This window comes from Leguminivora glycinivorella, chromosome Z, assembly GCF_023078275.1.
Source record: "Leguminivora glycinivorella isolate SPB_JAAS2020 chromosome Z, LegGlyc_1.1, whole genome shotgun sequence".
Taxonomy (NCBI): domain Eukaryota; kingdom Metazoa; phylum Arthropoda; class Insecta; order Lepidoptera; family Tortricidae; genus Leguminivora; species Leguminivora glycinivorella.
This window is the reverse complement of record NC_062998.1, coordinates 9,415,135-9,439,861: the sequence shown is the minus strand read 5'-3', so window position 1 is coordinate 9,439,861 and position 24,727 is coordinate 9,415,135. Positions and strand designations below refer to the sequence as shown.

The window sequence follows — 24,727 nt, the reverse complement described above, 5'->3', positions numbered from 1 at the left end:
ATTCAGTTATTTAATTGCAAAAGCGACTCTTTACACATAATGACAAGATCGCGTTTAACTTGGCACTGTTTTGAAGATCTGTTACAGGCTAAATTAAATGACATGTCTGGCCAGTGAACAAAATCTAGCAGAGGCGCTCACAGACAGAATGGAAGTCGAGTGTTGAAATATATTCTGGTTTAGTAATTGACGAAAATTTAGTGTGAAATATATATTACTAGCTTTAGCCCGCGGCTTCGTTCGCATTAGAAAGAGATAAAAAGTAGTCTATGTCACTTTTCATCCCTTCAACTTACTCCACTTAAAAATCAAAGTCAATTCGCCGCTCCTTTTTACAGTGAAAGACAAACACTTTCCCATTTATAATAATTAGTGCGTAAGTACCTATAGATTATGAATATAAATAAATAATAAATATTATAGGACATTCTTACATAGATTGACTGAGTCCCACAAATATTTATTTCATTTATTTATTTATTTAATTTTTCCATAAAGAAAACCTATTCATAAACCCAATATAAAAACGCCATGGCCTACATTAAATAGTCTACGTGTATGGAAGATAAAGTTCTGAAGAAGAAAGTAATAAAACGCGAGTGGAAAATGAACTTAGCCGTATAAATAATATACTCGGCAGCGGTGTTCCGAGAGCATCTTCACTTGGTTCAGAAACGCGATGAAAAGATTGACTGGAACTTTTTTTATTCACCCCTAACGCAAAAACGACGGGGTGTTATAAGTTTGATATGTCTGTCTGTTAGTCTGTTTGTCTGTCTGTGTGTGTGTCTGTCTGTGGCATCGTAGCTGCCAAACGGATGAACCGATTTTGATTTAGTTTTTTTTTGTTTGTAAGCTGAATTAGTCGGGAGCCGTGTTTCATGAAAATGAAAATCGGTCCACTTTGTCGGGGTTTTTTTTATAAATGGACTTGTACACTGTACAGGGCCATAGACTAGGCGAGACGAAGATGTGGACTACGATGGAGCGAGGTCACCCAAAAGGTACCTATTCACTCTTGATTCGAAAGACTAAATAATAAAACAGCTTCGTTGAAACCTAATTCTTACAAATTGACAGATTTTAGTAAATACAATAAACGATGTTCATACTTGTTTATGTTTAATGTGTTTTATTTACATTTATGAAATCAACTTTCGACAAATTTAGCCCATGAATAAAACTAAATTTAAAAAAAATGTTTTAAATACTAAGCGATGTATATTGCAATGCAATGATGCAATTTTTTAAATCGATACGTAGGTAGTAAATTTAAAAAAAACGCTCGTTTTTTGAGCAATGACACTTCTTATTTATTATAACATTGAAAATGGACGCAATGCCTAAAAAATTCAAAACACCTATAATTCTTTATAAATACATTTTTATAAGTATCCGATAATAGTATTCGATACAATCGTGATATGATACAAAGCTTTTCCGTCGAGTACCATGTTTAGGCCACGAAGCTTGCTGAGTGGCCTAATAGTACGGTACGAGAGTGAAAAGCTTAATTATATCATTATTGTATACAATACTTTTTCTATGAGTCATCATCTTCATCATCAATGGACGAAAAATATCATCATTCAAGTTAAAATGAATGTTATGGCGTCGTTCACCGCTGTATCAACATCGAATTACTTGGCAACAAATTGTTTGTACGAGTAATAACCGTCTGTGATTGGTCGATAACCCGACAGATAAAAAAAAACGTGTTTCAGATGCAGAGCAATTCGCCAGGTATCGCAAATTAGTAAAGAACTTGTATGAAGTTCTATTTTTGAAATTATTACAGTTAACTAAAAGTGAACTGTAATGAAATATTATAGTTGACTAAGTGTCAAAGACTAATATAACACTGAAACGACAGCACTTATAGTTTAGTCTGCGGTGTCCTAATTGACAGATTGTTGTTTTTTAATATCCAGCAGCGCCATCTACAGTGTATGTTTGAATAAGGAATGCAATGTTCTAAATATAATTTTAAATATGACATGATGTTCATGACATTGTATTCTAGTTGTCACTCAATAAATCATCTTCGGAGCATTTACACGTATTTGATTAACAATAGGTTATGGGTATATTTTATTGATCAATACGGGGGGTTTAGTCAAGTATTAGATTGCAGTTTACAGTGTATTGTGTTATTTATTTATATTGTGAAGTGATCTGTGACTAATCTCCGGAGATGTCGTCACCAAACTATGTGGCGAATGTGCCCAAGTTACGTGGCCGAGAAAATTATTGTGAGTGGGTTTTCGCAGCAGAGAATTTTCTTATCCTAGAAGGCACGCAGAAGTTTGTTACGCGTAAGCCAGAAGCTACGGGTACAGAAGTTGCAGATGACGAAAAAGCCCGTGCGAAATTGATTTTGACTATCGACCCTTCCTTGTATGTCCATGTAAAAGGTGTCAAAACTACGTTTGAATTGTGGACAAAACTCAAAAGCTTATTTGACGACTCTGGTTTCGCCAGAAGAATTACGTTGTTACGAAATTTAATTTCCATAAGGCTCGAAAATTCAAATTCGATGACAGAATACGTAACAAAAATGGTAGAAAATGGTCAGAAATTAAGTGGCACAGGTTTTGCCATTAGTGATGAGTGGATCGGCTCGCTATTATTAGCAGGTTTGCCTGAGAAATATTCCCCGATGATTATGGCAATAGAGCATTCCGGCATTTCCATCACGACAGACGCCATCAAAACAAAGCTTTTAGACATGGAAGAGAAAAATTCAAATTTGACAGGGAATGGGAACGAGACTGAGAATGCATTCGCGAGTACGTCAAGTTACCAACATAACAAGAAAAACAAAACGAAATTTGTCTGTGGTAAACAGGATGGCGGCGAAATGACAACAAAAGTCAGAAATGTCAAAGTCAATTGTTACATGGCCCCTGTACACACATGGCCAACAGCTCCACCAACCCTTTGTGAAAGCCCTTGGCCAAGATTAGAGCCGCTGTTTACACATTGGCGAACCAATCACTTGGCATTGGCTCTTCATGAAAGATGGACGTGGAATGGAAAAATCTAGGAAATTCTAGATCATAGACATTGACAGAAAAATTTGATTAAAAAATAATAACCCCGTAGTAAAATTAAATTATTTGAAATATTAACAATTTTTTTAATATTATGATAAGAACATTTATCTTTTTTAGGAAATACATTAAACATTTGCAAGGTTATTTTATTTCCTAAAATCTACACTATTATTGACATAGATAAACTTATTATTTTCGTAAATATTTCACTACCGTCCTCTCTGACGGCTGACGACCAACTGAATGAAGCGCCAATGTGTAAACGCAGTTGGCCATTGGCGCCAAGATCCTTTTGGCCCCTGTACACACATGGCCAACAGCTCCACCAACCCTTTGTGAAAGCCCTTGGCCAAGATTAGAGCCGCTGTTTACACATTGGCGAACCAATCACTTGGCATTGGCTCTTCATGAAAGATGGACGTGGAATGGAAAAATCTAGGAAATTCTAGATCATAGACATTGACAGAAAAATTTGATTAAAAAATAATAACCCCGTAGTAAAATTAAATTATTTGAAATATTAACAATTTTTTTAATATTATGATAAGAACATTTATCTTTTTTAGGAAATACATTAAACATTTGCAAGGTTATTTTATTTCCTAAAATCTACACTATTATTGACATAGATAAACTTATTATTTTCGTAAATATTTCACTACCGTCCTCTCTGACGGCTGACGACCAACTGAATGAAGCGCCAATGTGTAAACGCAGTTGGCCATTGGCGCCAAGATCCTTTGATGTGTGGACAAAAAACCGACACGAATCGGTTGGCCGGCAAGCGCTAGCGCCAACTGCCAACTTACGGCCAAGTAGCCCTCTACACACATGGCCAAGGGGGTTGGTGGAGCTGTTGGCCATGTGTGTACAGCGGCCTTTTGATGTGTGGACAAAAAACCGACACGAATCGGTTGGCCGGCAAGCGCTAGCGCCAACTGCCAACTTACGGCCAAGTAGCCCTCTACACACATGGCCAAGGGGGTTGGTGGAGCTGTTGGCCATGTGTGTACAGCGGCCTTCAGATGCAAAGAATCGGGTCATTATAGAAATCAATGCCCGAATTACGAAAAGAATTCAGTTAAAAATAAAACTGGTATACGGAAACAGTCTCATGCATTCAGTGCTGTGTTTTTAAGTGCCGATTTTAAGAAAGACGAGTACTATATTGATAGTGGCGCTAGTACCCATTTAACACCAAACGAATGTTGGGTTATGAATGCATCGTACGAGCCGGCAACTAGTGAAATTATAGTTGCAAATAAGGCATGTTTGCCTGTGTTGTGTACCGGAAACGTACAGATTGCGACTGTGACTCCAGATAGTGAATTCGACATAACAGTTGAAGATGTTCTATGTGTACCGAGTTTAACTACAAACCTTTTATCGGTCAGCCAACTGATAAAGAAAGGGAACAGAGTGGACTTAACAATGTTATAACTTTAGATCAAGAAGATTATGTCGACAAGTTGTTGCATAAGTTCAATATGACAGACTGTAAGACTGTTCAGACTCCTATGGAGGAAAGGTTGAACTTAGATAAGGGTGAGTGCTGTGATACTGAATTACCTTACCAACAACTCATTGGTAGTCTCATGTACTTAGCAGTTTTGACGCGACCCGACATTTCTTTTAGTGTAGGTTATCTGAGCCAGTTTAATAAATGCCATGGTAAAGAACATTGGGCTCATGCTAAACGTGTTTTGCGTTATCTTAAGAAAACAAAACACTATTGCCTCAGGTATAGTAGTGATTCTGATTCAAAGCTTACCGGGTTTGTTGATGCAGACTGGGGCAGTAATGTTCTTGATAGGAGGTCCTATTCAGGATATTGTTTCACTTTATCGGGAAGTGTAATCTCATGGTGTAGTAAGAAACAGACTAGCGTGTCCTTGAGCAGTTGTGAATCGGAATTCATTAGTATTTCTGAATGTATTAAAGAAGCTATGTACTTACGGTCATTATACCATGAAATTACAAATAAAATTTCATTGATTAGAATATACAATGATAATCAAGGTGCTCTGAAGTTATTGGCCAACCCAGTGTTTCACAATAGGTCGAAACACATTGACATTCGTTATCACTTTAGTAGAGATATAGTTGCTAAAGGTTTAGTAGAAACAAAATACTTATCGACAGCTGAGATGCCAGCCGATTTGCTGACTAAGGGTCTAGGGTTTGTCAAGCACTTTAGATTCCTTGAGAAGTTAGGACTTGTGCCTAAGTAGTAGTAGTAGGTATGTTTAGTTGGTTTTAAACCTGTTTCGCTTAATGCTGATGATGCTGATGGCTATGCTTAGATATAGTGGGGGTGTTGTTTTTTAATATCCAGCAGCGCCATCTACAGTGTATGTTTGAATAAGGAATGCAATGTTCTAAATATAATTTTAAATATGACATGATGTTCATGACATTGTATTCTAGTTGTCACTCAATAAATCATCTTCGGAGCATTTACACGTATTTGATTAACAATACAGATTAAAGTCGACGAGTAGAAAAAGGTGTTTTCGTTTGACATTAGTCTAATAAGGTTACAATAACGCGGCACTTAAAGTCTCCCACACAGCCAATACATTATGCACAAAAACTCCCAAGAGACGGTCTTTTTCAGTTCAGAGGTATAATTTTTACTTAGTTACCGCAATAAATATTATTTTTTAACAAGATAAGTAACTTTATAATTATATTTATATAGGTACACCAACATTTTCTGGTTATTCGGCATTAAATAAATACCTACAGCACGCACAAATAATTATTTTATGTCAAAATGATAATGACGCGGTGTTATAACAGTCATAACCTCGACGTATAATGATTTTTATAGCCGCTCGGCAATATTTTATAGGTAGTTAATTACAATAATTACATTCTGGCAGTTTAGACATATCTAAAAAAAAGCGTCAGAAGCATTATAGGTATGCACTGCCGAGGAGTAGCGGCGTATGTATTTACTAGATCAATATCTGGGCAACCGAGCTTCGCTCGGTTCTGTTTCGTATCCTTGACATGTGTCGCCATCTAGTTCAAAAATGAATAGTACCTACATCGAGCGAAAGAATTCTCAGCCTTAACAACACAACTACTCCACACGAGATGGCGCGCATTTCGCCACAAAAACTCAAATAGTGTATTTTCTATTCATTTTAGCCTTGACCTGTGTCGCCATCTAGTGTTTGCAATAAATAGTACTTACATCGACCGAAAGAATTCTGTCATAACAGTACAACTACTGCACACGAGATGGCGCGCGAAGAAAAACGCATGAAAACTCGAAAATTCGCGTTTTCCGGGACCTAAGGATAAGTTAGACCGATTTTTCACCCCCAAAAACCCCCACATAACAAATTTCTGCGAAATCGTTAGAGCGGTTTCCGAGATCGTCAGTGTAAATAAATATATATAAAAATAATTTTTCACCCCCAAAAACCCCCACATAACAAATTTCTGCGAAATCGTTAGAGCGGTTTCCGAGATCGTCAGTGTAAATAAATATATATAAAAATAAATAAATAAATAAATAAATAAATATACAAGAATTGCTCGTTTAAAAGTATAAGATATAATCCAGCAAACAAGCTTCAAATCAAGGTTGAACATGCATCACCTTGTGGGTGAGGCGAGCTTACTCTCGTAGGCCACGTCTTCGCCTCGGCTAGTCTGTGGCCATAGGTACACACACGCAGAATGGTTGCCTTATGGTTTGAATATAAAGTAATTAAATCCCATAATTTTCTTGAATTTCATTTATTAATGAAAGCCGACCTTACTGTAAACAAAAATTATAGTCAAGTAAACAGCAGTCCATCTTATAAGGCACAAATGTGATTTGAATTGATGATAGCACTTTCCTTTTGGCTGACCGTGGTTTGTATTGGGGCCACAGTCTCCATAGCGACCGCGAATGTATTTTAAAAGAGCTTAAGGTGTGTTGGCGTTTTTCGTACTTGTACCATTTCCATTTCTTGGTTGGAACGGAAGGTGGCTTTTTATTATGATTGCTTACGATCCGTGGGGCAAAAAAATGTACAGCAGGTAAACCAGAGTTTACCATGAATTTTCGATGTTTGGAAAATAACACTGTATGGAGAAAATTAGCAGCGCCCCGAAACGGTTACACATTCACCGTTCAGCTACTACCTCTGTCACACTATGCTCCTCGCGCTGCTCCTCGCGCTGCCGCGATGTTGCCCTCTCCTGCCACACACTGCCCTACTCGCGCGATAATCGCACTAGGTTGTTGCCGGCCCTTTGACTCGCGCCAAAAAACCGACAAAATAGGGAGCGGTGGGCATGACGAGGAGCATGACGGGCGGCATGACGAGTAGCGCGGCCACACTATGCCTCTGCCTACTTCCCTCGCTACTTCCCACGCCGCTCGTCGAGTGTGTGGCAGAGGTATACGGTTGTGGTGCTACGTTGTAGCCGATTACATGGATTTCCCCGTATGTAGCGAAAATGCATTGTGGAACGAACGTGTCGTCATTAGCACTGAATTAATTAATAGAACCAAAAGCTAGCTAAAGTAAACGTATTTCATAACGTCAAAAGTGTCAAAAGTGTCAAAACCTCATGTTAGAAGTTACGTTTGTTATAAGTACCTCATTAGTGAAAATGCGTTCGTGAGCTAATAAAGTTAATGTATTGAGACTGTCTTAGAAGTTCTTATAAACTCAAGAACTACAGTAGATCAATTTAAAGAAACTAAAAAGCGTACTGACATCATGTTCCAGCCACGCACCTAAAACTCCTACGGTGTAGTAAAGTTCTGTCCTCCGACCGGAAAGCATCAAATTTCAGGCCGCTGCGCTAAACGAAGCTAACACTTCCTGGCTCCGTCGAATATAAAAATATAAATATATAGCCAGTAAATAAGACCGCCTTAGATCACAATCATGTTTGTTGATTTCGGCTCAGCCTCGGCCGACAATTATCACCTTGTCGACACACAACACTCACGATATTCGGCTTTACAACCTGCGATATTTGTTTCTTCTTACATTTACTAATGACCGGCTCCCATGTGGGTGACATCCCTAGTGCACAAAACGTTCAAGTGGTTAGTCAGGACCAAGTGCGGGTAGTTCGAAAAATTCGTACAGCTAGATGTTAATGTCAACTTTAGCCAGTCTGTTTCAGCTAATATTTACTACAACAACTATTCTACTATACTATATCTACTTGTGATTTTAATTTTGAGTAAGAATAAATTGAGGCACTTTGTACGGTCCTTGTTTGTTTTTTTTCTTTCTGACTCTTGGAGACTATAATACATCTCTAAGAAAAAAAGATAGATTAAGTATACTCTGTCAAACAAGTCTGTCAGTAAATAAGAACAAAGTAAACTATAGGTATCCTTTTCTCTCGCAACCTAAAGAAAAGGATGCATATAAGTAGTTTTCTTTGTTCTTATTTACTGACAGACTTGTTGGACAGAGTATATATTTACTATCTTTAGTTGTGATATCTAGAGTCTTTTACAACTCTTTAGTTATTTTAGTTGTTCTTATTTTTTGTATTAGATTGTACTTATTTTTTTCACCATGTTCAATTTAAAGTAGCTGTTAAATTTTGTTGAATCCGTATTATTTATTGTAATGTTGACTTGTAAAAGTGCCCCTGTGGCATACTTACGGAACAAATGTTTTTGATTTTTTTTTCTGTTCGAAGACCACGGGGACAATGCAGTCCTTGAAACGTCGGAGGTTGGTTTAAAAACATAGTTTTACAGAATAGTTTTACACGATACGGTAAGTCCCGTTAGTGACTGTTTAAATTAGTATTTCTTACTTAACTGGCCTAAGTATGTAATCTACTATATCGACGAAAATGTCGACACTATCGAATTAAATAATAAATAGTGTTTACTGTCACGCCCTCCGATTTTTAGTTCTTGTATGTGGCAAAAGCCTTGTCACACTTGCACATGAAGGCTGATGATTACATGAACTTCCCACTCGCCACTATGAAATTAGATGTGTCATTATCTCTGATATTTTTGCTAACAATGTATGTAGAAATATTTCTGTATTTATTTCTAAGAAGCTGTACAAGTTACAACGTGTTTTTATAGATTAACTTTAAGGTTTACGTCAATCACAGTTAATTTCTCTAAGAAATCAGTGTCTTAACTCTAAATGTTATCGAGTTCTGAAAAAAATAATGGTTCAATATGTCCCATACAACCATTTCAGTCGCAAAATCTTCAAATCAGTAACTAACTGTCAAATGTGACATAACGCGTGGTAACGTCGTGCAAACAATGCGACCGTATTGATACAATAACAAAATGTAGTCGTCGTGTGCACTCGTTACGGTAACAAAATGTGTACGAATTTGTGGCTGTCAATGTCACTGTCAGAATGACTTTTAACGACACTTTATTAGTCGACGTTTACACACATAACGGTAACAACATGTGGACGAATTTGTGGCTGTCATTGTCACTGTCAGAACGGTTTCTGACAGTGACATTGACAGAATTTGTACACACATGTGTAGGTCTGATTACCGAACTGCTCCTAAACCACTGTATCCGCAAATGACAATCTGAAATACGAAGGTTTCTCAAACTGTCTTGTGAAGTTGTGGACTGGTTGCTTTGAATCATTTAAATATGAGCGAATTAAATAATATAAACGACGACGACCATTTAAGCACTCTTCGACATTTTATAGAAATGTGGGAAAGTTAAGAAAAGTGCAGAATGATAATACAAATAGATAAGCACTTTATAGTTACTTAATGTATTAAATATATAATTTTTAATTCTTATTCATAAAAATGAAGTGTAGTGTTGCTTTACACAATAAAAGTAGGAATCAAATGAAATAGAGTATTTACTGTGATATTAATAGAATTTCTGTTGCGCAATGATAGTTTTTTTCAGTACAGATGCTGCTTTTTTAACGCAGTAGTGCGAGCAAATCAAGCAATGATTCATTTCTTGTCTGGTCGAAACTCTTATCAGAATCAGAATCAGAATATTTATTGGTAAAAACAATTTTACATGTCAACATCTTAGAACAAGGTAGATATTATTAAATATTTACAAATTATATAAGTAGTTATTATGTATCAGAAGGTACAGTGATTTTATTAGCTTAGCTTAGATTTAGGTACTGAAAATCGTCGTACGATACACGTGCGAAAAGGACATTCACAACTCGTGTCGATTTAAAACACTCCCTTCGTTCGTGTATTAATATATCGCTACTCGTATCGATTTTCCTCTTTTCCGCACTCGTATCTACAAGTATTTTGTTTGGGTTACAAAAAAAAACACATTATTTACTCTACTACGTTTTATTTATGTCTCTTTAACATTACAAATTTGTAGACACTTATCTATACAAAAATCTTGACAAAAGAAGTACAGATCGCTGAAATTAATGTTGATAGTAATATTAATGACGACTACTTCAACAAGTGTCAATTGTGAAATGCCGCAAAATACTAGTTGCTCTTTAGACCATAATAATATGATCCCCGATCCTTTACAACCCAGCAGCTCGGTACGCACGTTACAATTTTTTTTTAATCTTCTTTAGTGAGGGCAACTGAGTACGACGGCATATTTAATTGTTTATAAAGTTTGAGGATACCTGGAAAAAATGAATACAAGAAGCATTCACTGCCTTCGGTCACGCGTGTACGCTGCGACCATTTTGCGACCGTTTGTCAACCGTTTGGTGACCGTTTGGCGACTGTTTTTTACATGGAATATTACCGTCTTAATCCATATTTTAACAACTTTATTGGTTTTCTAGGCATTATTTTTATTATTTCAGTATAGTATATGCACCGGAGCACTAAAACTTCACCAATCAATATACATAACACGCAAACACCGAGTAGTCAATAATATCATTACTGGTTAAACTGAGGTAAATTGATGGCGCGTTGATAAATTTAGACTTATTTTATGAAATCACTCGAGCAATTTAATTGGCCATGGTAATTAGCCCACATTATATTACAAATGCAAACAATATTTTATCTTTAACAAATTCTTACGCCATTACATTTTAATGTCAAATGATTTTATTTCTTTTTTACTTTGACGTCTCTCACGTCTCTGACAGTCGCCATTTGAAAAGAATGAAATGAACGAATGATTTTGGAAAAGTAGTCGCCAAACGGTAACAATGTGTGCACGCGTAGTGCACACTTCTGTGACCATTTGTGCCTGTTACCAATCGTCCCCATTTGGGTCGCCGCGACTAAACGTCGACCGTACTGCGACTAAGCATTGAGACCCGAAGACCTGTGTGTACACAAAATAGGAGGATTTGCGTAGGAACGGCGACCGATTATGGTTATATGGGGTGTACGACCTTTATAACTTCCAAGTATTATTTATTATGACATGTGACGCCAAATACTTGACGCTAACTTTATTCTCAAGGGTATCCCACACTTATTAATTAATTAATTAGTATGAAAAAGATGAAATTCCGTTTTCAGTTCTAAAGCGTTTTTATTAATCGTCGCCTCATATCTCAAGAAGGACGGTTATCAAGTCGTCTGTATGTTTTTTTTTTTTTTTTTTTTTTTTTTTTTTAATGTTTGTTCCTCGATATCTCCGTCGTTACTGGACTGATTTTGAAATTTTTTTTTTAATTGAATGTATATGCATACAGATTGGTCCCATTTTTCTCAGAACCCAGTTCTGATGATGGGATCCTGGAGAAATCGAGGGAACTCCTCGAATCTGAAAGGCATACATATAGTGATTTTTGTGTTTTTAAAGGAACAGCATGCATTTAGGTACGGAACAGTGACATTTGGTGCAGTGGAACTGCTGATGATGGCCAGAATAGAACTCTTCAAATCTGAACGGCACGCTTATAGTGACTTTGGTATTTTTATAAGAACAGCATGCACTTTCATCCAGAACAGTGACATTTGGTGCAGCGGAATTGCTGATGATGGTCAGAACCGAACTCCTCAAATCTGAACGGCACGCTTATAGTGACTTTGCCATTTTTATAAGAACAGCATGCGCTTACGTCTAATAGAACAGTGACATTTGGTACAGTGGAACTGCTGATGGTCAGAACCGAACTCCTCAAATCTGAACGGCACGCTTATAGTGACTTTGGTATTTTTATAAGAACAGCATGCACTTGCGCCCAGAACAGTGACATTTGGTGCAGTGGAACTGCTGATGATAGTCAGAACCGTACTCCTCAAATCTGAACGGCACACTCATAAGTGACTTTGGTATTTTTGCAAGAAAAGCATGCATTTAAGTTCAGAACAGTGACATTTATTTATTTAGTTATGTTTGTTAAGCATATTGAGTTTTCAAGTCAAAGTTTGTCAAGCTTCGATTTCTTATAATATAATATCGGATTCATGAGGAATTGAGGAAACTCCTCAAACCTTAACGTTATACGTATATTCATTTATGTTGCCATCTAATAATTAAAGCATTAAAAGCAGTTTTAAAAAATACCTACACATTTCTACATAATCCAACATTCGCAAGTAACTTTCACCAGAACCCGAAAGGCGACGGTTTTTTAGGGTTCCGTAGTCAACTAGGAACCCTTATAGTTTCGCCATGTCTGTCTGTCCGTCCGTCCGTCCGTCCGTCCGCGGATAATCTCAGTAACCGTTAGCACTAGAAAGCTGAAATTTGGTACCAATATGTATATCAATCACGCCAACAAAGTGCAAAAATAAAAAATGGAAAAAAATGTTTTATTAGGGTACCCCCCCTACATGTAAAGTGGGGGCTGATATTTTTTTTTCATTCCAACCCCAACGTGTGATATATTGTTGGATAGGTATTTAAAAATGAATAAGGGTTTACTAAGATCGTTTTTTGATAATATTAATATTTTCGGAAATAATCGCTCCTAAAGGAAAAAAAAGTGCGTCCCCCCCCCTCTAACTTTTGAATCATATGTTTAAAAAATATGAAAAAAATCACAAAAGTAGAACTTTATAAAGACTTTCTAGGAAAATTGTTTTGAACTTGATAGGTTCAGTAGTTTTTGAGAAAAATACGGAAAACTACGGAACCCTACACTGAGCGTGGCCCGACACGCTCTTGGCCGGTTTTTTTCTTAAAAATTATCCCTTAGTTGACTGGCTTATGTAAGGTTGTTCATTAGTGGGAGCGCCGAGGCAAAGAATGCGCTAACCGGAGGCATGCATGGCGGTCTCGGCAGGCAGTCGCAATGTTTTAATGACGATTATTGTTTGTTTTACCTTTCTGCATGTTATCTTGGCTTTTTCATACAACAATAACATGACCAGGTAAACATATTATATGAAGGTTAGGTACCTAATACCTTTTATAAATGTTTACAGGTAAGTAATTAATAAAAGTAGTAAATCATACGTCAGAATTTGCTAAACACATGTGTAAGCTTTGTTTTTGGTTATTGTCAATTGTGATTAACAAATCAAGATAGTTTTAATGCAGAAGTTTAATCTACCTTGTTTGTTTTGATTATTTTCATAAATACTAGATTAGATTAGATTTTTAAAATTAAATGGCCTCAGTCCCATTGGTGGGACTATTTTATGCCAGTGTCAAGGTGGTATAAGCTTATTGTATTCGATTTTGGTACGGTAAGTACGACGTTGTTCGGTAGTTGGCACTTGTAAATTGATAGCTAGATTTTACAAGGGCACGTGGACTATCGGCCGTCGATGACAAAAAAGGGGGCTAAACGCGTTTCGAGATTAATTCTTCATCAGCTTCTCACTATAACATTAGTTTACTGCATAATAAGCTATCGATATTACACTTTAAACAACGTTAATGAGCAAAAGAAGGAGAAATTATTCACGACACGATACCACTAAGATGGCACCCGAAACCGGAAGTCTAAAAAAATCTCATAAATACTATCGGTAGACTGAAACAACGTAATTTGAAGCCACCCTCGTTTGATATTTTTTTATCAGTAACTGTCAGTCGGTCAATCTGAAGGACGACACTTCTAGTTTGGAGCTCGACGAGTAAACAAGGTAACTCTGCTATCGTAATTTCTTGTGAAAGTATTGCTTATTATCAAAGATTTGTAATAAATGGTAATTATGTTAAATCTGAGTATGATTTAAATACTCTCACATTCCCGATATAAAGCTTTTACATGACTATTATTTTCTATTTCTAGAAGCTCCTGGACTGAAATTCTTTCTTAGATATTTTGTACAGCACGAGTAGCTAAGTACATTATTTACGCCTACAAAGGGATCCACGTAGGCCGTCGTCGGCATAATAATATATATAAAATAGTTTACTATTAGGGTGAATAAACAAATCTTACTCCGCGAAAACTCGGCCCCTAAGGATGTTAGTGACGTCGATAAAGTTCTAACAGGGCTTAGCCCGGGATTTGTCGAAGTTTTTACGGGTAAAAAGGGAAGTTACTCCTTTCAAACGATTAAGTGTTATCGCGAAAAAATGCCAATTTGAAGAATCTGTAAGAAATACAGATTAAGACGCTACAGGAGCGAAAATGCTAAAATGGAAATGAGGACCCCTTCCAATTTGGGAATTTTAGATAAATATACTAGTGTTATTAACTAGATTTATCGAACAAAAATTGTCCATTCAGAAAAACTCAGTTAAAAGATATTGCCAAAAAATCTTTAAAATCGTGGTTCCGCTCTCGACTGTTTCCTCCTTCAAAACTTCAATCGTACCAAAATTTGAGAATCTGAATAACAATGAAATAATCTGTGTCGGACCGTTTAGTTTTTTTGGCTGATTGTTACCAATTTTGAATACCACACCTTTTTTTGCGCCATAATCCATAAGGCCGTTTTTAGAAATTTTTGATGGGATCTAGCGTCTTTAAAAATAAGAATATCAAAGAAATCAAAACGTTCCGACACAGATAAAAGTAATAATAATCTGTGTTGAAAAAATCATTGCTCTATCTTCAAAAACCAATTGTAATTTTAATCTATTGTTTCAATGTCAAGGTCACTATTTCAATGATTAAAATTGACAGGCCGCATATGAGGTGTTAATTAATGAATAATTAAGGTGCCAAACTAATAATTTTGTAACAAAATAACACAAAATACACTAAATGCAAAATAATGATAAATAACATCGATAAAAATGGAAACAGCCTCACGCTATCCCTTCCAAAGTGTGACACTTATCAGCCGAATAATAAAATAATGTCAGTAATATCTCACAATTCGGCCTAGCGGCCCGCTAAAACATTCGCTTCGCTATTTTATTAAGAGACCCATTAAATGTACGGGTTCTGGCAGCGAACCATTCGAAATTTACGATGTGTACCGTCCTACGTCATTATCTATGTTTCTTTGTGCCCGTCCTGCTCCTCTTATGGATTCAAGACCCGGTAGAATTTAAAGTTTGAACTATGAAAAGAATAACTCGAAAATAATGATGGTACTGTTTTAAGATTTCAAGTATCTGCGCTTCGATCATATTAAATTATTATTCACTATAATTTTTTACCGCCAAATACCAAAAATGTGAGGTAAAATAAAATGACTAGAGGTAAAATTTATTTAAAAATTAAAATATAAAGTTCCGAAACTACAGCATAAAAATATTAATGGAAATATTTTATAAAAGTAATAAATGTATAATATGTGGCTACAGTCCATTTCGGCCATTTTTTCACAGGTGAAAAATAATAAATTATAGGTCGAAAATCCCCAAACAGGAACCGAACGAGTAAAATGTACCTATTCATAATAGACCCGGCTCTCGATTCCATAATGGCACGTAACAATTTAACGACTCACGAGAAAGTTATCCTACGATATAATTTGTTATCAGACCGTACAATGCATTTCAGGGACCGGATTCCAGTCCACTGAGAGCGAATAGAAGCAGTTGTGCATGTCAGATACCTGATAGGCTTTCACTGCGAGGGCCTTTGTTAATTGTTAGACTTGGGCGCTCTTCACTCCGCCTATATGCTCGTATACTCGTATAACGAAGGCTCTATACCGGTTGTGAGCGTGTGGTGTATACATATTATGCTAGTTAAGTGGTATCTATCGTAGTTGGTTGGTTTCCAGAAACGTATTGTTGTAGAGTTGACGAAATAAAAAAAAACCGGCCAAGTGCGAGTCGGACTCGCCCACCGAGGGTCCCGTACAAATTTTCTTTCAAACTACCTAGTTAAAATAATCTCATGTTTTCATATAACTCTAATGACTTGACTAGAAGACAAAAGTATAGGTACTAATGAGCATTATTGTGTATAGCGCCATCTCTTGGTGAATTCGCTAACTAATTTGCGCGACCTGTATACTATGTTGGTTTTTCAGGGATAATTCTTTATAATGTTAACCAATTTAAACAGTTTTTACTTTATCGGAAAGAAGACGGTTTACGTAACATCTCGTATTAATTTGAAGGACGATATACATTCGCAAGGGTGGGTAACTTGAAAGTAAAAATATGAAAAGTTTTTTGTGAATTAAAAAAAAAAGTTTCCAAGATACAAACACGATTATATTTTTCCTGTAATATTTAGCATAAAACCAATGTTTCTTAAAATTTTCATAATTTTTAGTTGGTAAACTTCGGAGATAAGGGGGGGGAACGGTATTTTTTTTTACATTTTCCTTCAAAATTCTTTTTTTTTCCACAACAAAAAAATTATAAAAAATAGTTTATTTACGTTCAATTTGCGCTCTTTCTAACGATATCCCACTTGACCTGGTAACTTGAAATTTACAGTTTGCCCCCCATTCATTTTGGCCATTTTCTACAATTAAAATTCATAAATTTAAAAAAAATATACTTTCTATTTGTAGAGGTTTACAATGTTCATAACTATTCCAAATTTCAAGTTGATAGCATTAGTAGTTCTCGAGATATTTAGGAATGTGACAGACGGACAGACAGATGGACAGAGTCGCACCATAAGGGTTCCTGTTTGTACCTTTTTGGTACGGAACCCTAAAAATGAACCGATCTGTCCGAAAAATATCGGTTCTTTTCACAACATTCACTTGCTTGGCCTTGAATTTAGGAGTGGTTTCGAATTTCAAGTATTATGTATTTACAAAGTTAAGTATTTCATTCGAATATGTAAATTAACCTGATATTTTCATGGTCTTTTTTAGGTCCAGCTTTTAAGATTTATCGCCAGGAATATAACTTGATATTATTATATTTCTATTTTTAATGTACAAACAGCAAGTAACGGGAGAGGAAAACCGAGGAAAAGGTGGATGGATTGTGTGCGAGATGATATGAAACGAAAGCAAGTTAATTATGAGATGATGGGTGATAGAGATGCTTGGAAGAGGAAAACACCGACGGCCCCGCTGCGCCGACCCCCCCCCCCCTCCATCCACTCTTAAAGTAACAGATTTTACCACGAAATCGATTAAATCCACATTAAATTAATTAGAGTTAATAAACGTGTTGTATATTCACAGTTACTTAAACACAAATTATTAGCATCCAAGATTGTACAAAGGAAAACCCTTTAACGAGTAACTTGTATCAAATTTCAAAACTCTCGGTAACTTCATAAATTGTGACGCGCATTATACGGCGGGCGACGGGAAAACACGTCAACCGTGCATAATTGATTTTCGGTCATTAGGTTCGAGTGCTAAAAGGAGCAGGGATAACCTCTTTGATTTAAAAAATGAAATAACAGGATCCCGCTAAAGTGTACCATTTCGGAGGTTCCGTGCCAATCGACGCTTTGAACCTTTCTTTATCATAAATACGAACCAGCTTAATTTTACATTTTAAACAGAGATCTAGGTAATAAACCAATTCATAAATAATCAAGAGAAATTACAACGGTGATATAAATGTATTTATGCGTGTTTTCATGAAAATACAACTAAGAACTTGCAACGTTCAAAAAAGCATATAAATCATATAATTGAACTAAAATTTTACTTATTTTTCATTCCTTTAAATATTTTGATTTGTTGTACTCTCCGTTGCTAGGCAACGGTGGATGACACAAGCACGAATAGAGAGCATATTGTCAGATTGTAAATTATAACAATTTATCTGAGTTAAATTTACGAAATAAATGCAAAACACACTGAAATAATTGTAAAATATAAATAAAATGCATTTTTCATACCGTATAATATATTTTGTAGTTTAATAGTCAAATTTTGGTCGTGTAATAAAAATCCTTGACAGATTGAAACATCCTTTGCCTGAAGTATTGTACGGATTGTATTAATTTTTAAAACTAAATCCATTATTCCCTTGGGAATAAAATAGTACATTATGCTTCAGTACACGTAGACGCAATGTTACCTTTAACCAGCAAATATGATGAAAATTAATGGATCTTGCAATACCTACACATAATATGTCACCACAAAATGAACATTTTGTCAAACTAATTACATACGAGTATGTATCAAGTGTTCTTACACCGTGTTGCGAGTTGCTCGCTCTCATATTGCTTTAAATTGCGATATTACATTCCGTTCTAAACTCAGAGGCACTAATATTTAGTAAAGTGAAATTGGTGGTTATGCACTGAAAACCCTATTAATGACAAACTTTTGGAAGCGGCATATGTATAACTCATATATTTACCCGTTTTGTAATACTGAAGGGAAAAATGTTCGTTTTTTTTTGACGGGTTTTATCACGCAGTGATTATTATGCCACCCTCGTTTACATTATCTTTGTACAGTCAGCAGCAGAAGTAGCGTAGCGGGCAAGGTGTTCAAAATGAACTTGACACGATCTTCTTTTTAAGACAATAAGAGCGTGTCAAGTTCATTTTGAACACCTTGCCCGCTACGCTACTTCTGCTGCTGACTGTATGACCCATTCGCAACGTTTGTTACACTTTACCCACACCTCGGACACTGGCGATCAAATATATGAAAGAGGCGCGTTCCTACGCACACAGTCTAAGCTCGTGTAGGTGAACGCGTCGACTGTTCGCGTTTTTGAACATCGGTTTATCGTCTTTATGGCCGTTTACACTAGTGAGTAGCTGCACCCCGACCGAGTCAGTGCGAGCGTTTTGCTCGTCCGAGCAACCTGCCTCGGCCGAGACACGTCTATATTGGGCGTTTGCCCCGTGAGCACAATGCCTCGCGGCGTACCTCGCTATGTGTGGACCTGGCTAACAGTGTTTAAATAAATAAAATATCTTAGGTATGTTATGTTTTGTGAAATAGTACTTTTTGCTGATGATACATCACTGCATTTTAATGTTGACCGAAAATCTACGGATTACAATGTAATTAATAGCACGTTAGCTGATGTACTGCAGTGGTTTACTGTCAACAATTTACTTCTTAATTCTAAGAAAACCAAATGTATTCGATATTCTCTGCCGAATGTTAAACCAATCGATACAAAAATACTTTTGAATGATGAATGCTTAGAGATGGTAGGTAGTAGATACAACACTGTTCCTTGGTTTAACATTGGACAAAAATCTACGATGGAGTCCTCATATAAGGAAACTGGCAAGCAAATTAAGTTCAGCCGCATACGCCGTTAGGAGAATCAGGCAACTGACTAATGTTGAGACAGCTCGCCTAGTGTATCATAGTTATTTTCACAGTGTAATGTCACACGGTATTCTGGTTTGGGGCAAAGCAGCTGTCATACAGACTATCTTTGTATTACAAAAGAGAGCCATTCGTTCTATTTACAACTTAGGAACACGTGAATCAGTAAGAGAACTCTTCAAAGAAATTAATATCTTAACTGTAGCTTCCCAATACATTTATGATAGTATAATTTATGTTGTTAAGAATTTAGACTGTTTCACTAAGAATTCTGATATCCATAATTATAACACTAGAAACAAAAATAAGCTTGCCATAAAGAAGTTTCGTGTCCGTAAAGTACAGAAGTCATTTGTTGGGCAATGCATTCATTTTTATAATAAGTTACCTGACACTGCTTTGAGATTACCCCTCCCAGCTCTTAAGAACTACTTAAAAAAATCATTGATATTAAAGGCTTATTACATAGTCGAGGACTATTTGACAGACAAACATGCATGGCCCGAACCAGAAACTACAAAAAACGAATAGCAATTAAAATAATTGTATTATGTATAGAGGACACAGTTCAGATAAGAAAGCACATCAAATATTTTATATTTTATGTTGTGTAGGTAAATTACATATTTAATGATATTGAGATTCATATTATCTTTTTCTTCTGTGACAATTTGATATATTTTCTCTGAAGAAGAACGACGTATTATTAAGCAATAATATAATTTAATGAAATTAATTACTACCTAACCTAGTCTGTTCATATTCTTTGATGAATACTTTTGCATGTTAAATTGTATCTTGTTATTTAATGCATGTTAATTATAAGATGTAATGTTTTGAAAAGAAGATTCCCGCCAAGTTTCTTGCCGGTCCCATAGTGGATACCCCCCTCCCAACTGAGGGGGGACTGAAATCTTCTCGAGGCTGAGGCGTAGGGTTAGAGCCGGCGTAGCTTTATTTGACGTTCATATGCGCATTGTAATATATGCCTACTTGAAAAATAAATATTTCATTTTCATTTTCATTTCACTATTAATAGGTATTGAATACAATATTAAAAACAAATGTAATTTAATAAATTGTAATAGTAAATAATTAAAATTATTTGTGTTTCTTTTTTGGCTTTTCATAATAAACTTATATGACATTAAAAGACTAAGGTCAGTAGGGATAAGTGTGTCATAAGGAGAAGTGTGTCTGACCTTCACATTCGGCCTATTTAAACAATTATCAGTGTTTATTGAGAGTCCTATATGTTTACCACTAATCGTGAGTAGGAAGTAGCAGAATATGAACTCGCAAAAAGATCTGTAGATAGTAACAATGACTAAAAAGGCCAAAAGTGAAGGCCAGGCACACTTTTACTTATGACACACTTACCCGTATTGACCTTACATAAATGTTGACAGGTCCGGAATACCTGCGGATATCAATGTATCGTTATTCGGCAATCTTTGAAGTTCCGTAATACAACTACAAAGGAGGGCATCGGATGATACTCGTCATCCGTCCGGGACCCCTCGTTAGTCGCTTTTGGCTTAAAGGCTACATGGATGGGCCATAAAAGACAGAATTGAACGTCTTATGCGAAAAGAAAAAGTTTAAAAACAACACACTGGTTGGGCCATGGAAAACAGAATAACGAGGGAAGAAGTATGAATCGTAAACAGAAATATTACTAAACTTATTGTTAGCCATGTAGGTAACCAATCAAATCCTTTAAAAAAAATGTAGGTACGTTAAAAATCTTTGCATGTATGTATGTGTACAGACCATGCTATTTTTAAATAATTCAGCGTCCCTACTGCGTTTTCTTTTTTAAATTGTTACACTATATCGAGATTATCGAACAGTTAGGTACTTTTTGGAATCACAAAATACGTAGGTACTTATACATTTTTCATGAACTATCGAGTAATGTGTATATGTTTCGTATTTTTTCTTAAATAGGTATGTACACTACACTATGTACACTGTGAAAAATAAACTGTTCACAATAAAATTACTCGTACTTCTTACATGTTTTGAATGACAATATTCCCGTGTTCAGCCATCCGCATAACCATAAGAAGATTGGACTGCAAATACGGTCAAAGAACTTATTTGTTTAAATATTCTCTATCTGGGCATGATGCAGGCCGCACTCGGCCGGTATATTAATTTTTGAGTTACGCTTCCCGGAATTGCATTATTGTTGGTAATAATATTTAAAACAGAAAGGCATCATTACTATTATATAGTTGGGTGCTATTTAAATTTTCGACTCAGTTTAGTATTTTAACTACTTCACAGAATGATGATATGTACAAATCCATGTTTTCACAGAGGAAATATGGCATATAAAAATAATAGGAATGTACATTTGAAATTAATTAAATATTTGTTAGTAGTGAACAAATACCAATAGGAAAAATCAAATAGAAATGTATACAATATTGTCTTCGGTTACCACGATAGTTACTCATTGAAATAAAACTATGGAAAGTGGAAACGGATTAAATTCGCGTATAATGAATTTATACAATTCATCTCGACGTTTCGAACACTTTACAGCACTCGTGATCAACGGGTGACTGAGGAAAAATTACACTGTGCAAAAGCTACCCACATACAAGAAATATTAACGAACCATGGCCATAAATAATATATATTTCTAAGACAGGTTCGCACACTATTAATAAAGCTAGTTATACAATATTAAAAAAAATGGTATGGGTAGCTTTTGCACATTGTAATTTTTCCTCAGTCACCCGTTGACCACGAATGCTGTAAAGTGTTCGAAACGTCGGGATGAATTGTAAATTCATTATACGCGATTTAATCCGTTTCCATAGTTTTATTTCATAGAAATGTAAAATCAAAATAAGATTGCAATGAAACCAGATTTATTTTACTTTCGTGTAAAGCACGCGTCATTAAATTGAACATTTTTTGTGAAACACAGGCAACAAAAATAAATAACCAAGTCAAATAATCAAAATTACAAATAAAATGTAACAAATACGACACAAAATGTGTTAAAATGTAATTCAGGAGTAATCAAGGCGCTGTCACTCGCCCGCCGAGCCGTAGTCAAATTTAATGACAAATCCGTTAAAATCTCCGCGAGCTGAAATTTAAATTGAATAACGGTGTTACATTCCGTACGGTGCACTAAGCCCGACGTTGTAAAACTATTTGTCCAATTTGACTTAACTTTTTGCAACTCAACTTTAATATCAATAAAATAGATCGGATTATGAAAGGCGGCGGCTCAAAAGTGGAGTGATAGGTACGTTTGTTTGAAGTGATTGTGAAGTATGACTAAAATAAAATAAAAAAAACACTGTCTAGGCACAGTATAATAAAGAGTACTATCGTACAGTATGGCCACTCCCGCTCCCCGCTGAAAGTGCCGCCCACCCCCTCTCGGTTACCTCTCAGTTACCGCCTGTCAAAAATGCGAACCTGTCATATCTCACTCATACAAGCATGGTACTCGTTAATCTACACGAGCTTAGAATATGTGCTAGGAACGCGCCTCTTTCATATATTTGATCGCCAGTGTCAGTGATCGGATCGTTAAATCTAAGATTAATTTTATTTAAGGTCAATACGGGTAAGTGTGTCATAAGGGAAAGACCTTACCTATCAATTGATAAATTATTTATTGGACAAAAATAACACTAAATATTTTACAACCCATTATCCGCAACGCAGGCTTCGTCATGAGGTTACAGCCATAAATCAGCAACAGGCGTCGTCCTTACACACAAACAATAAAGCTATCCGCAACAGGCTTCGTCATTTACCCATATGTGGGTTATTGCAACAACAACATACGCGCAAACTAACTAGGACCCGCCCGAGTCGTACCGGGCCCAAAGGTTCCCATCACACTAGCAGCATTTCCACGCTGTATAGCCAATGAAATCCCCTGCACCAGATACGACCCGGAACGCGGATCGCAGCCCCTATCCCTAAGTCGGCGACCAAGTTCCCTAACAAAGGCTTTAGCCTCAGTTCCCCAGGGTCCCGCCGTCTCCACAGCAAGTGGCACAAATTTGTACATTGGTTCCAGGGCGCTGTACTTTGCGTGCTTGAGTCTAGCTGCAAACTCTGCAGCTGACCCAGCAGACTTAATTGTGAGGCCAAGGTGGGACGGAGCAAAAGTACTCACACACGTGGCGTCCCACAATAGGCACTGACCCTTCTGCCACGGAACCAACGTGAGTCCGTCTGGCCTCTTGCCGTCCGTGCGAGATAACCCTGGAGGTTCTAACACGCAAGGAATGTTGGCTGCCACCAAAGCCCGGCGAACCACGTCATTAATCGTGTGATGCCTAGAAAAACGCCCTGCGCACCTTTGGCAACTAAGCCCATGGTGACCATCCTCCTCGACAATGACGCCACAAATGCACCGGTGCGGCTCACACACCTTACAACCCAACCGCAAGGCCACCGCTATTCTCAAAGAATCGTTATCCAGCATGGTGCCTAGCTGAGGGGAAGGTAAAGCGTGGAGCCACGCTCCGGATTCAGGACTCGTTGCAGCTTTGAGACGCGCTAAGTCCGATCCTGCCGCGCTGCCCACCAAAGTTGTACAAATTTCTTTGCACAAGATATCATCCCATGCTCTCTGGGAGCCGAGGTTATCCGGGCGCTCGTTACTCTGGCAAACAGTGGACCACCTAGAAAAAGCTTCAGCTACAAAAGGTACATGGGTATTGTCACCATTACAGGACAAAATGCGAGCAACAAGCCCCACAGTCCCATGAGCCGAAGCAAGGAACGCCACCACACCCACTTCCCGACAGCGCCGTATACCCAGCCCACCATGACGAACCGGAAGGGAAGCCTGACACCACTGCGAATCGCTCAGGCGCACATTGATAATAGACTCCAACGCAGATTTAATGGTATCATCCAATTTTAGAACATCATCCTCGTACAGCCAGGTAGGAGAAGTCCTTAGGATGTACAACATGCGTGGCATTCCTAAGCAGCTCCGCAGCAGGACAAGCGCTACATGCGCTGAAAAATTCTGTAAACGCTCCTGAGCCCCAACAAAAGCCAATCTTTTCTCCTCAAGAGCACAGCTAATCCCTTCCGGAAAAATGGGTGCACCCAGCAAGCACAAGGATGACCTATCCAAAAGTCGCAAACCCGGCAATAACCCTTCAAATTCCGCCATCAAATTA

At 36.9% G+C, this 24,727-nt stretch overlaps 1 protein-coding gene across 1 annotated transcript; it reads left to right on the top strand.

The window, feature by feature from the left end:
* The first annotated feature begins 1,924 nt into the window (after positions 1-1,924).
* On the top strand, positions 1,925-24,462 carry LOC125241565. The gene is made up of 4 exons (XM_048150110.1): positions 1,925-2,045; positions 2,190-2,908; positions 4,451-4,601; positions 24,269-24,462. Exons 2-4 carry the CDS (start codon positions 2,195-2,197, stop codon positions 24,460-24,462), a joined length of 1,059 nt encoding a protein of 352 aa, XP_048006067.1. The 5' UTR covers positions 1,925-2,045; positions 2,190-2,194.
* The last annotated feature ends 265 nt before the right edge of the window (positions 24,463-24,727 follow it).

What these genes read in the sequence shown, in the direction of transcription:
- LOC125241565 (XM_048150110.1), top strand. Translation starts at nt 2,195, where the DNA reads ATGTCGTCACCAAACTATGTGGCGAATGTGCCCAAGTTACGTGGCCGA. An exon ending in TCAATTGTTACATGGCCCCT is followed by an intron (nt 2,909 to 4,450) that starts GTACACACATGG and finishes TTTATCGGTCAG; the next exon opens with CCAACTGATAAAGAAAGGGA. An exon ending in AAGGTTGAACTTAGATAAGG is followed by an intron (nt 4,602 to 24,268) that starts GTGAGTGCTGTG and finishes TCACCATTACAG; the next exon opens with GACAAAATGCGAGCAACAAG.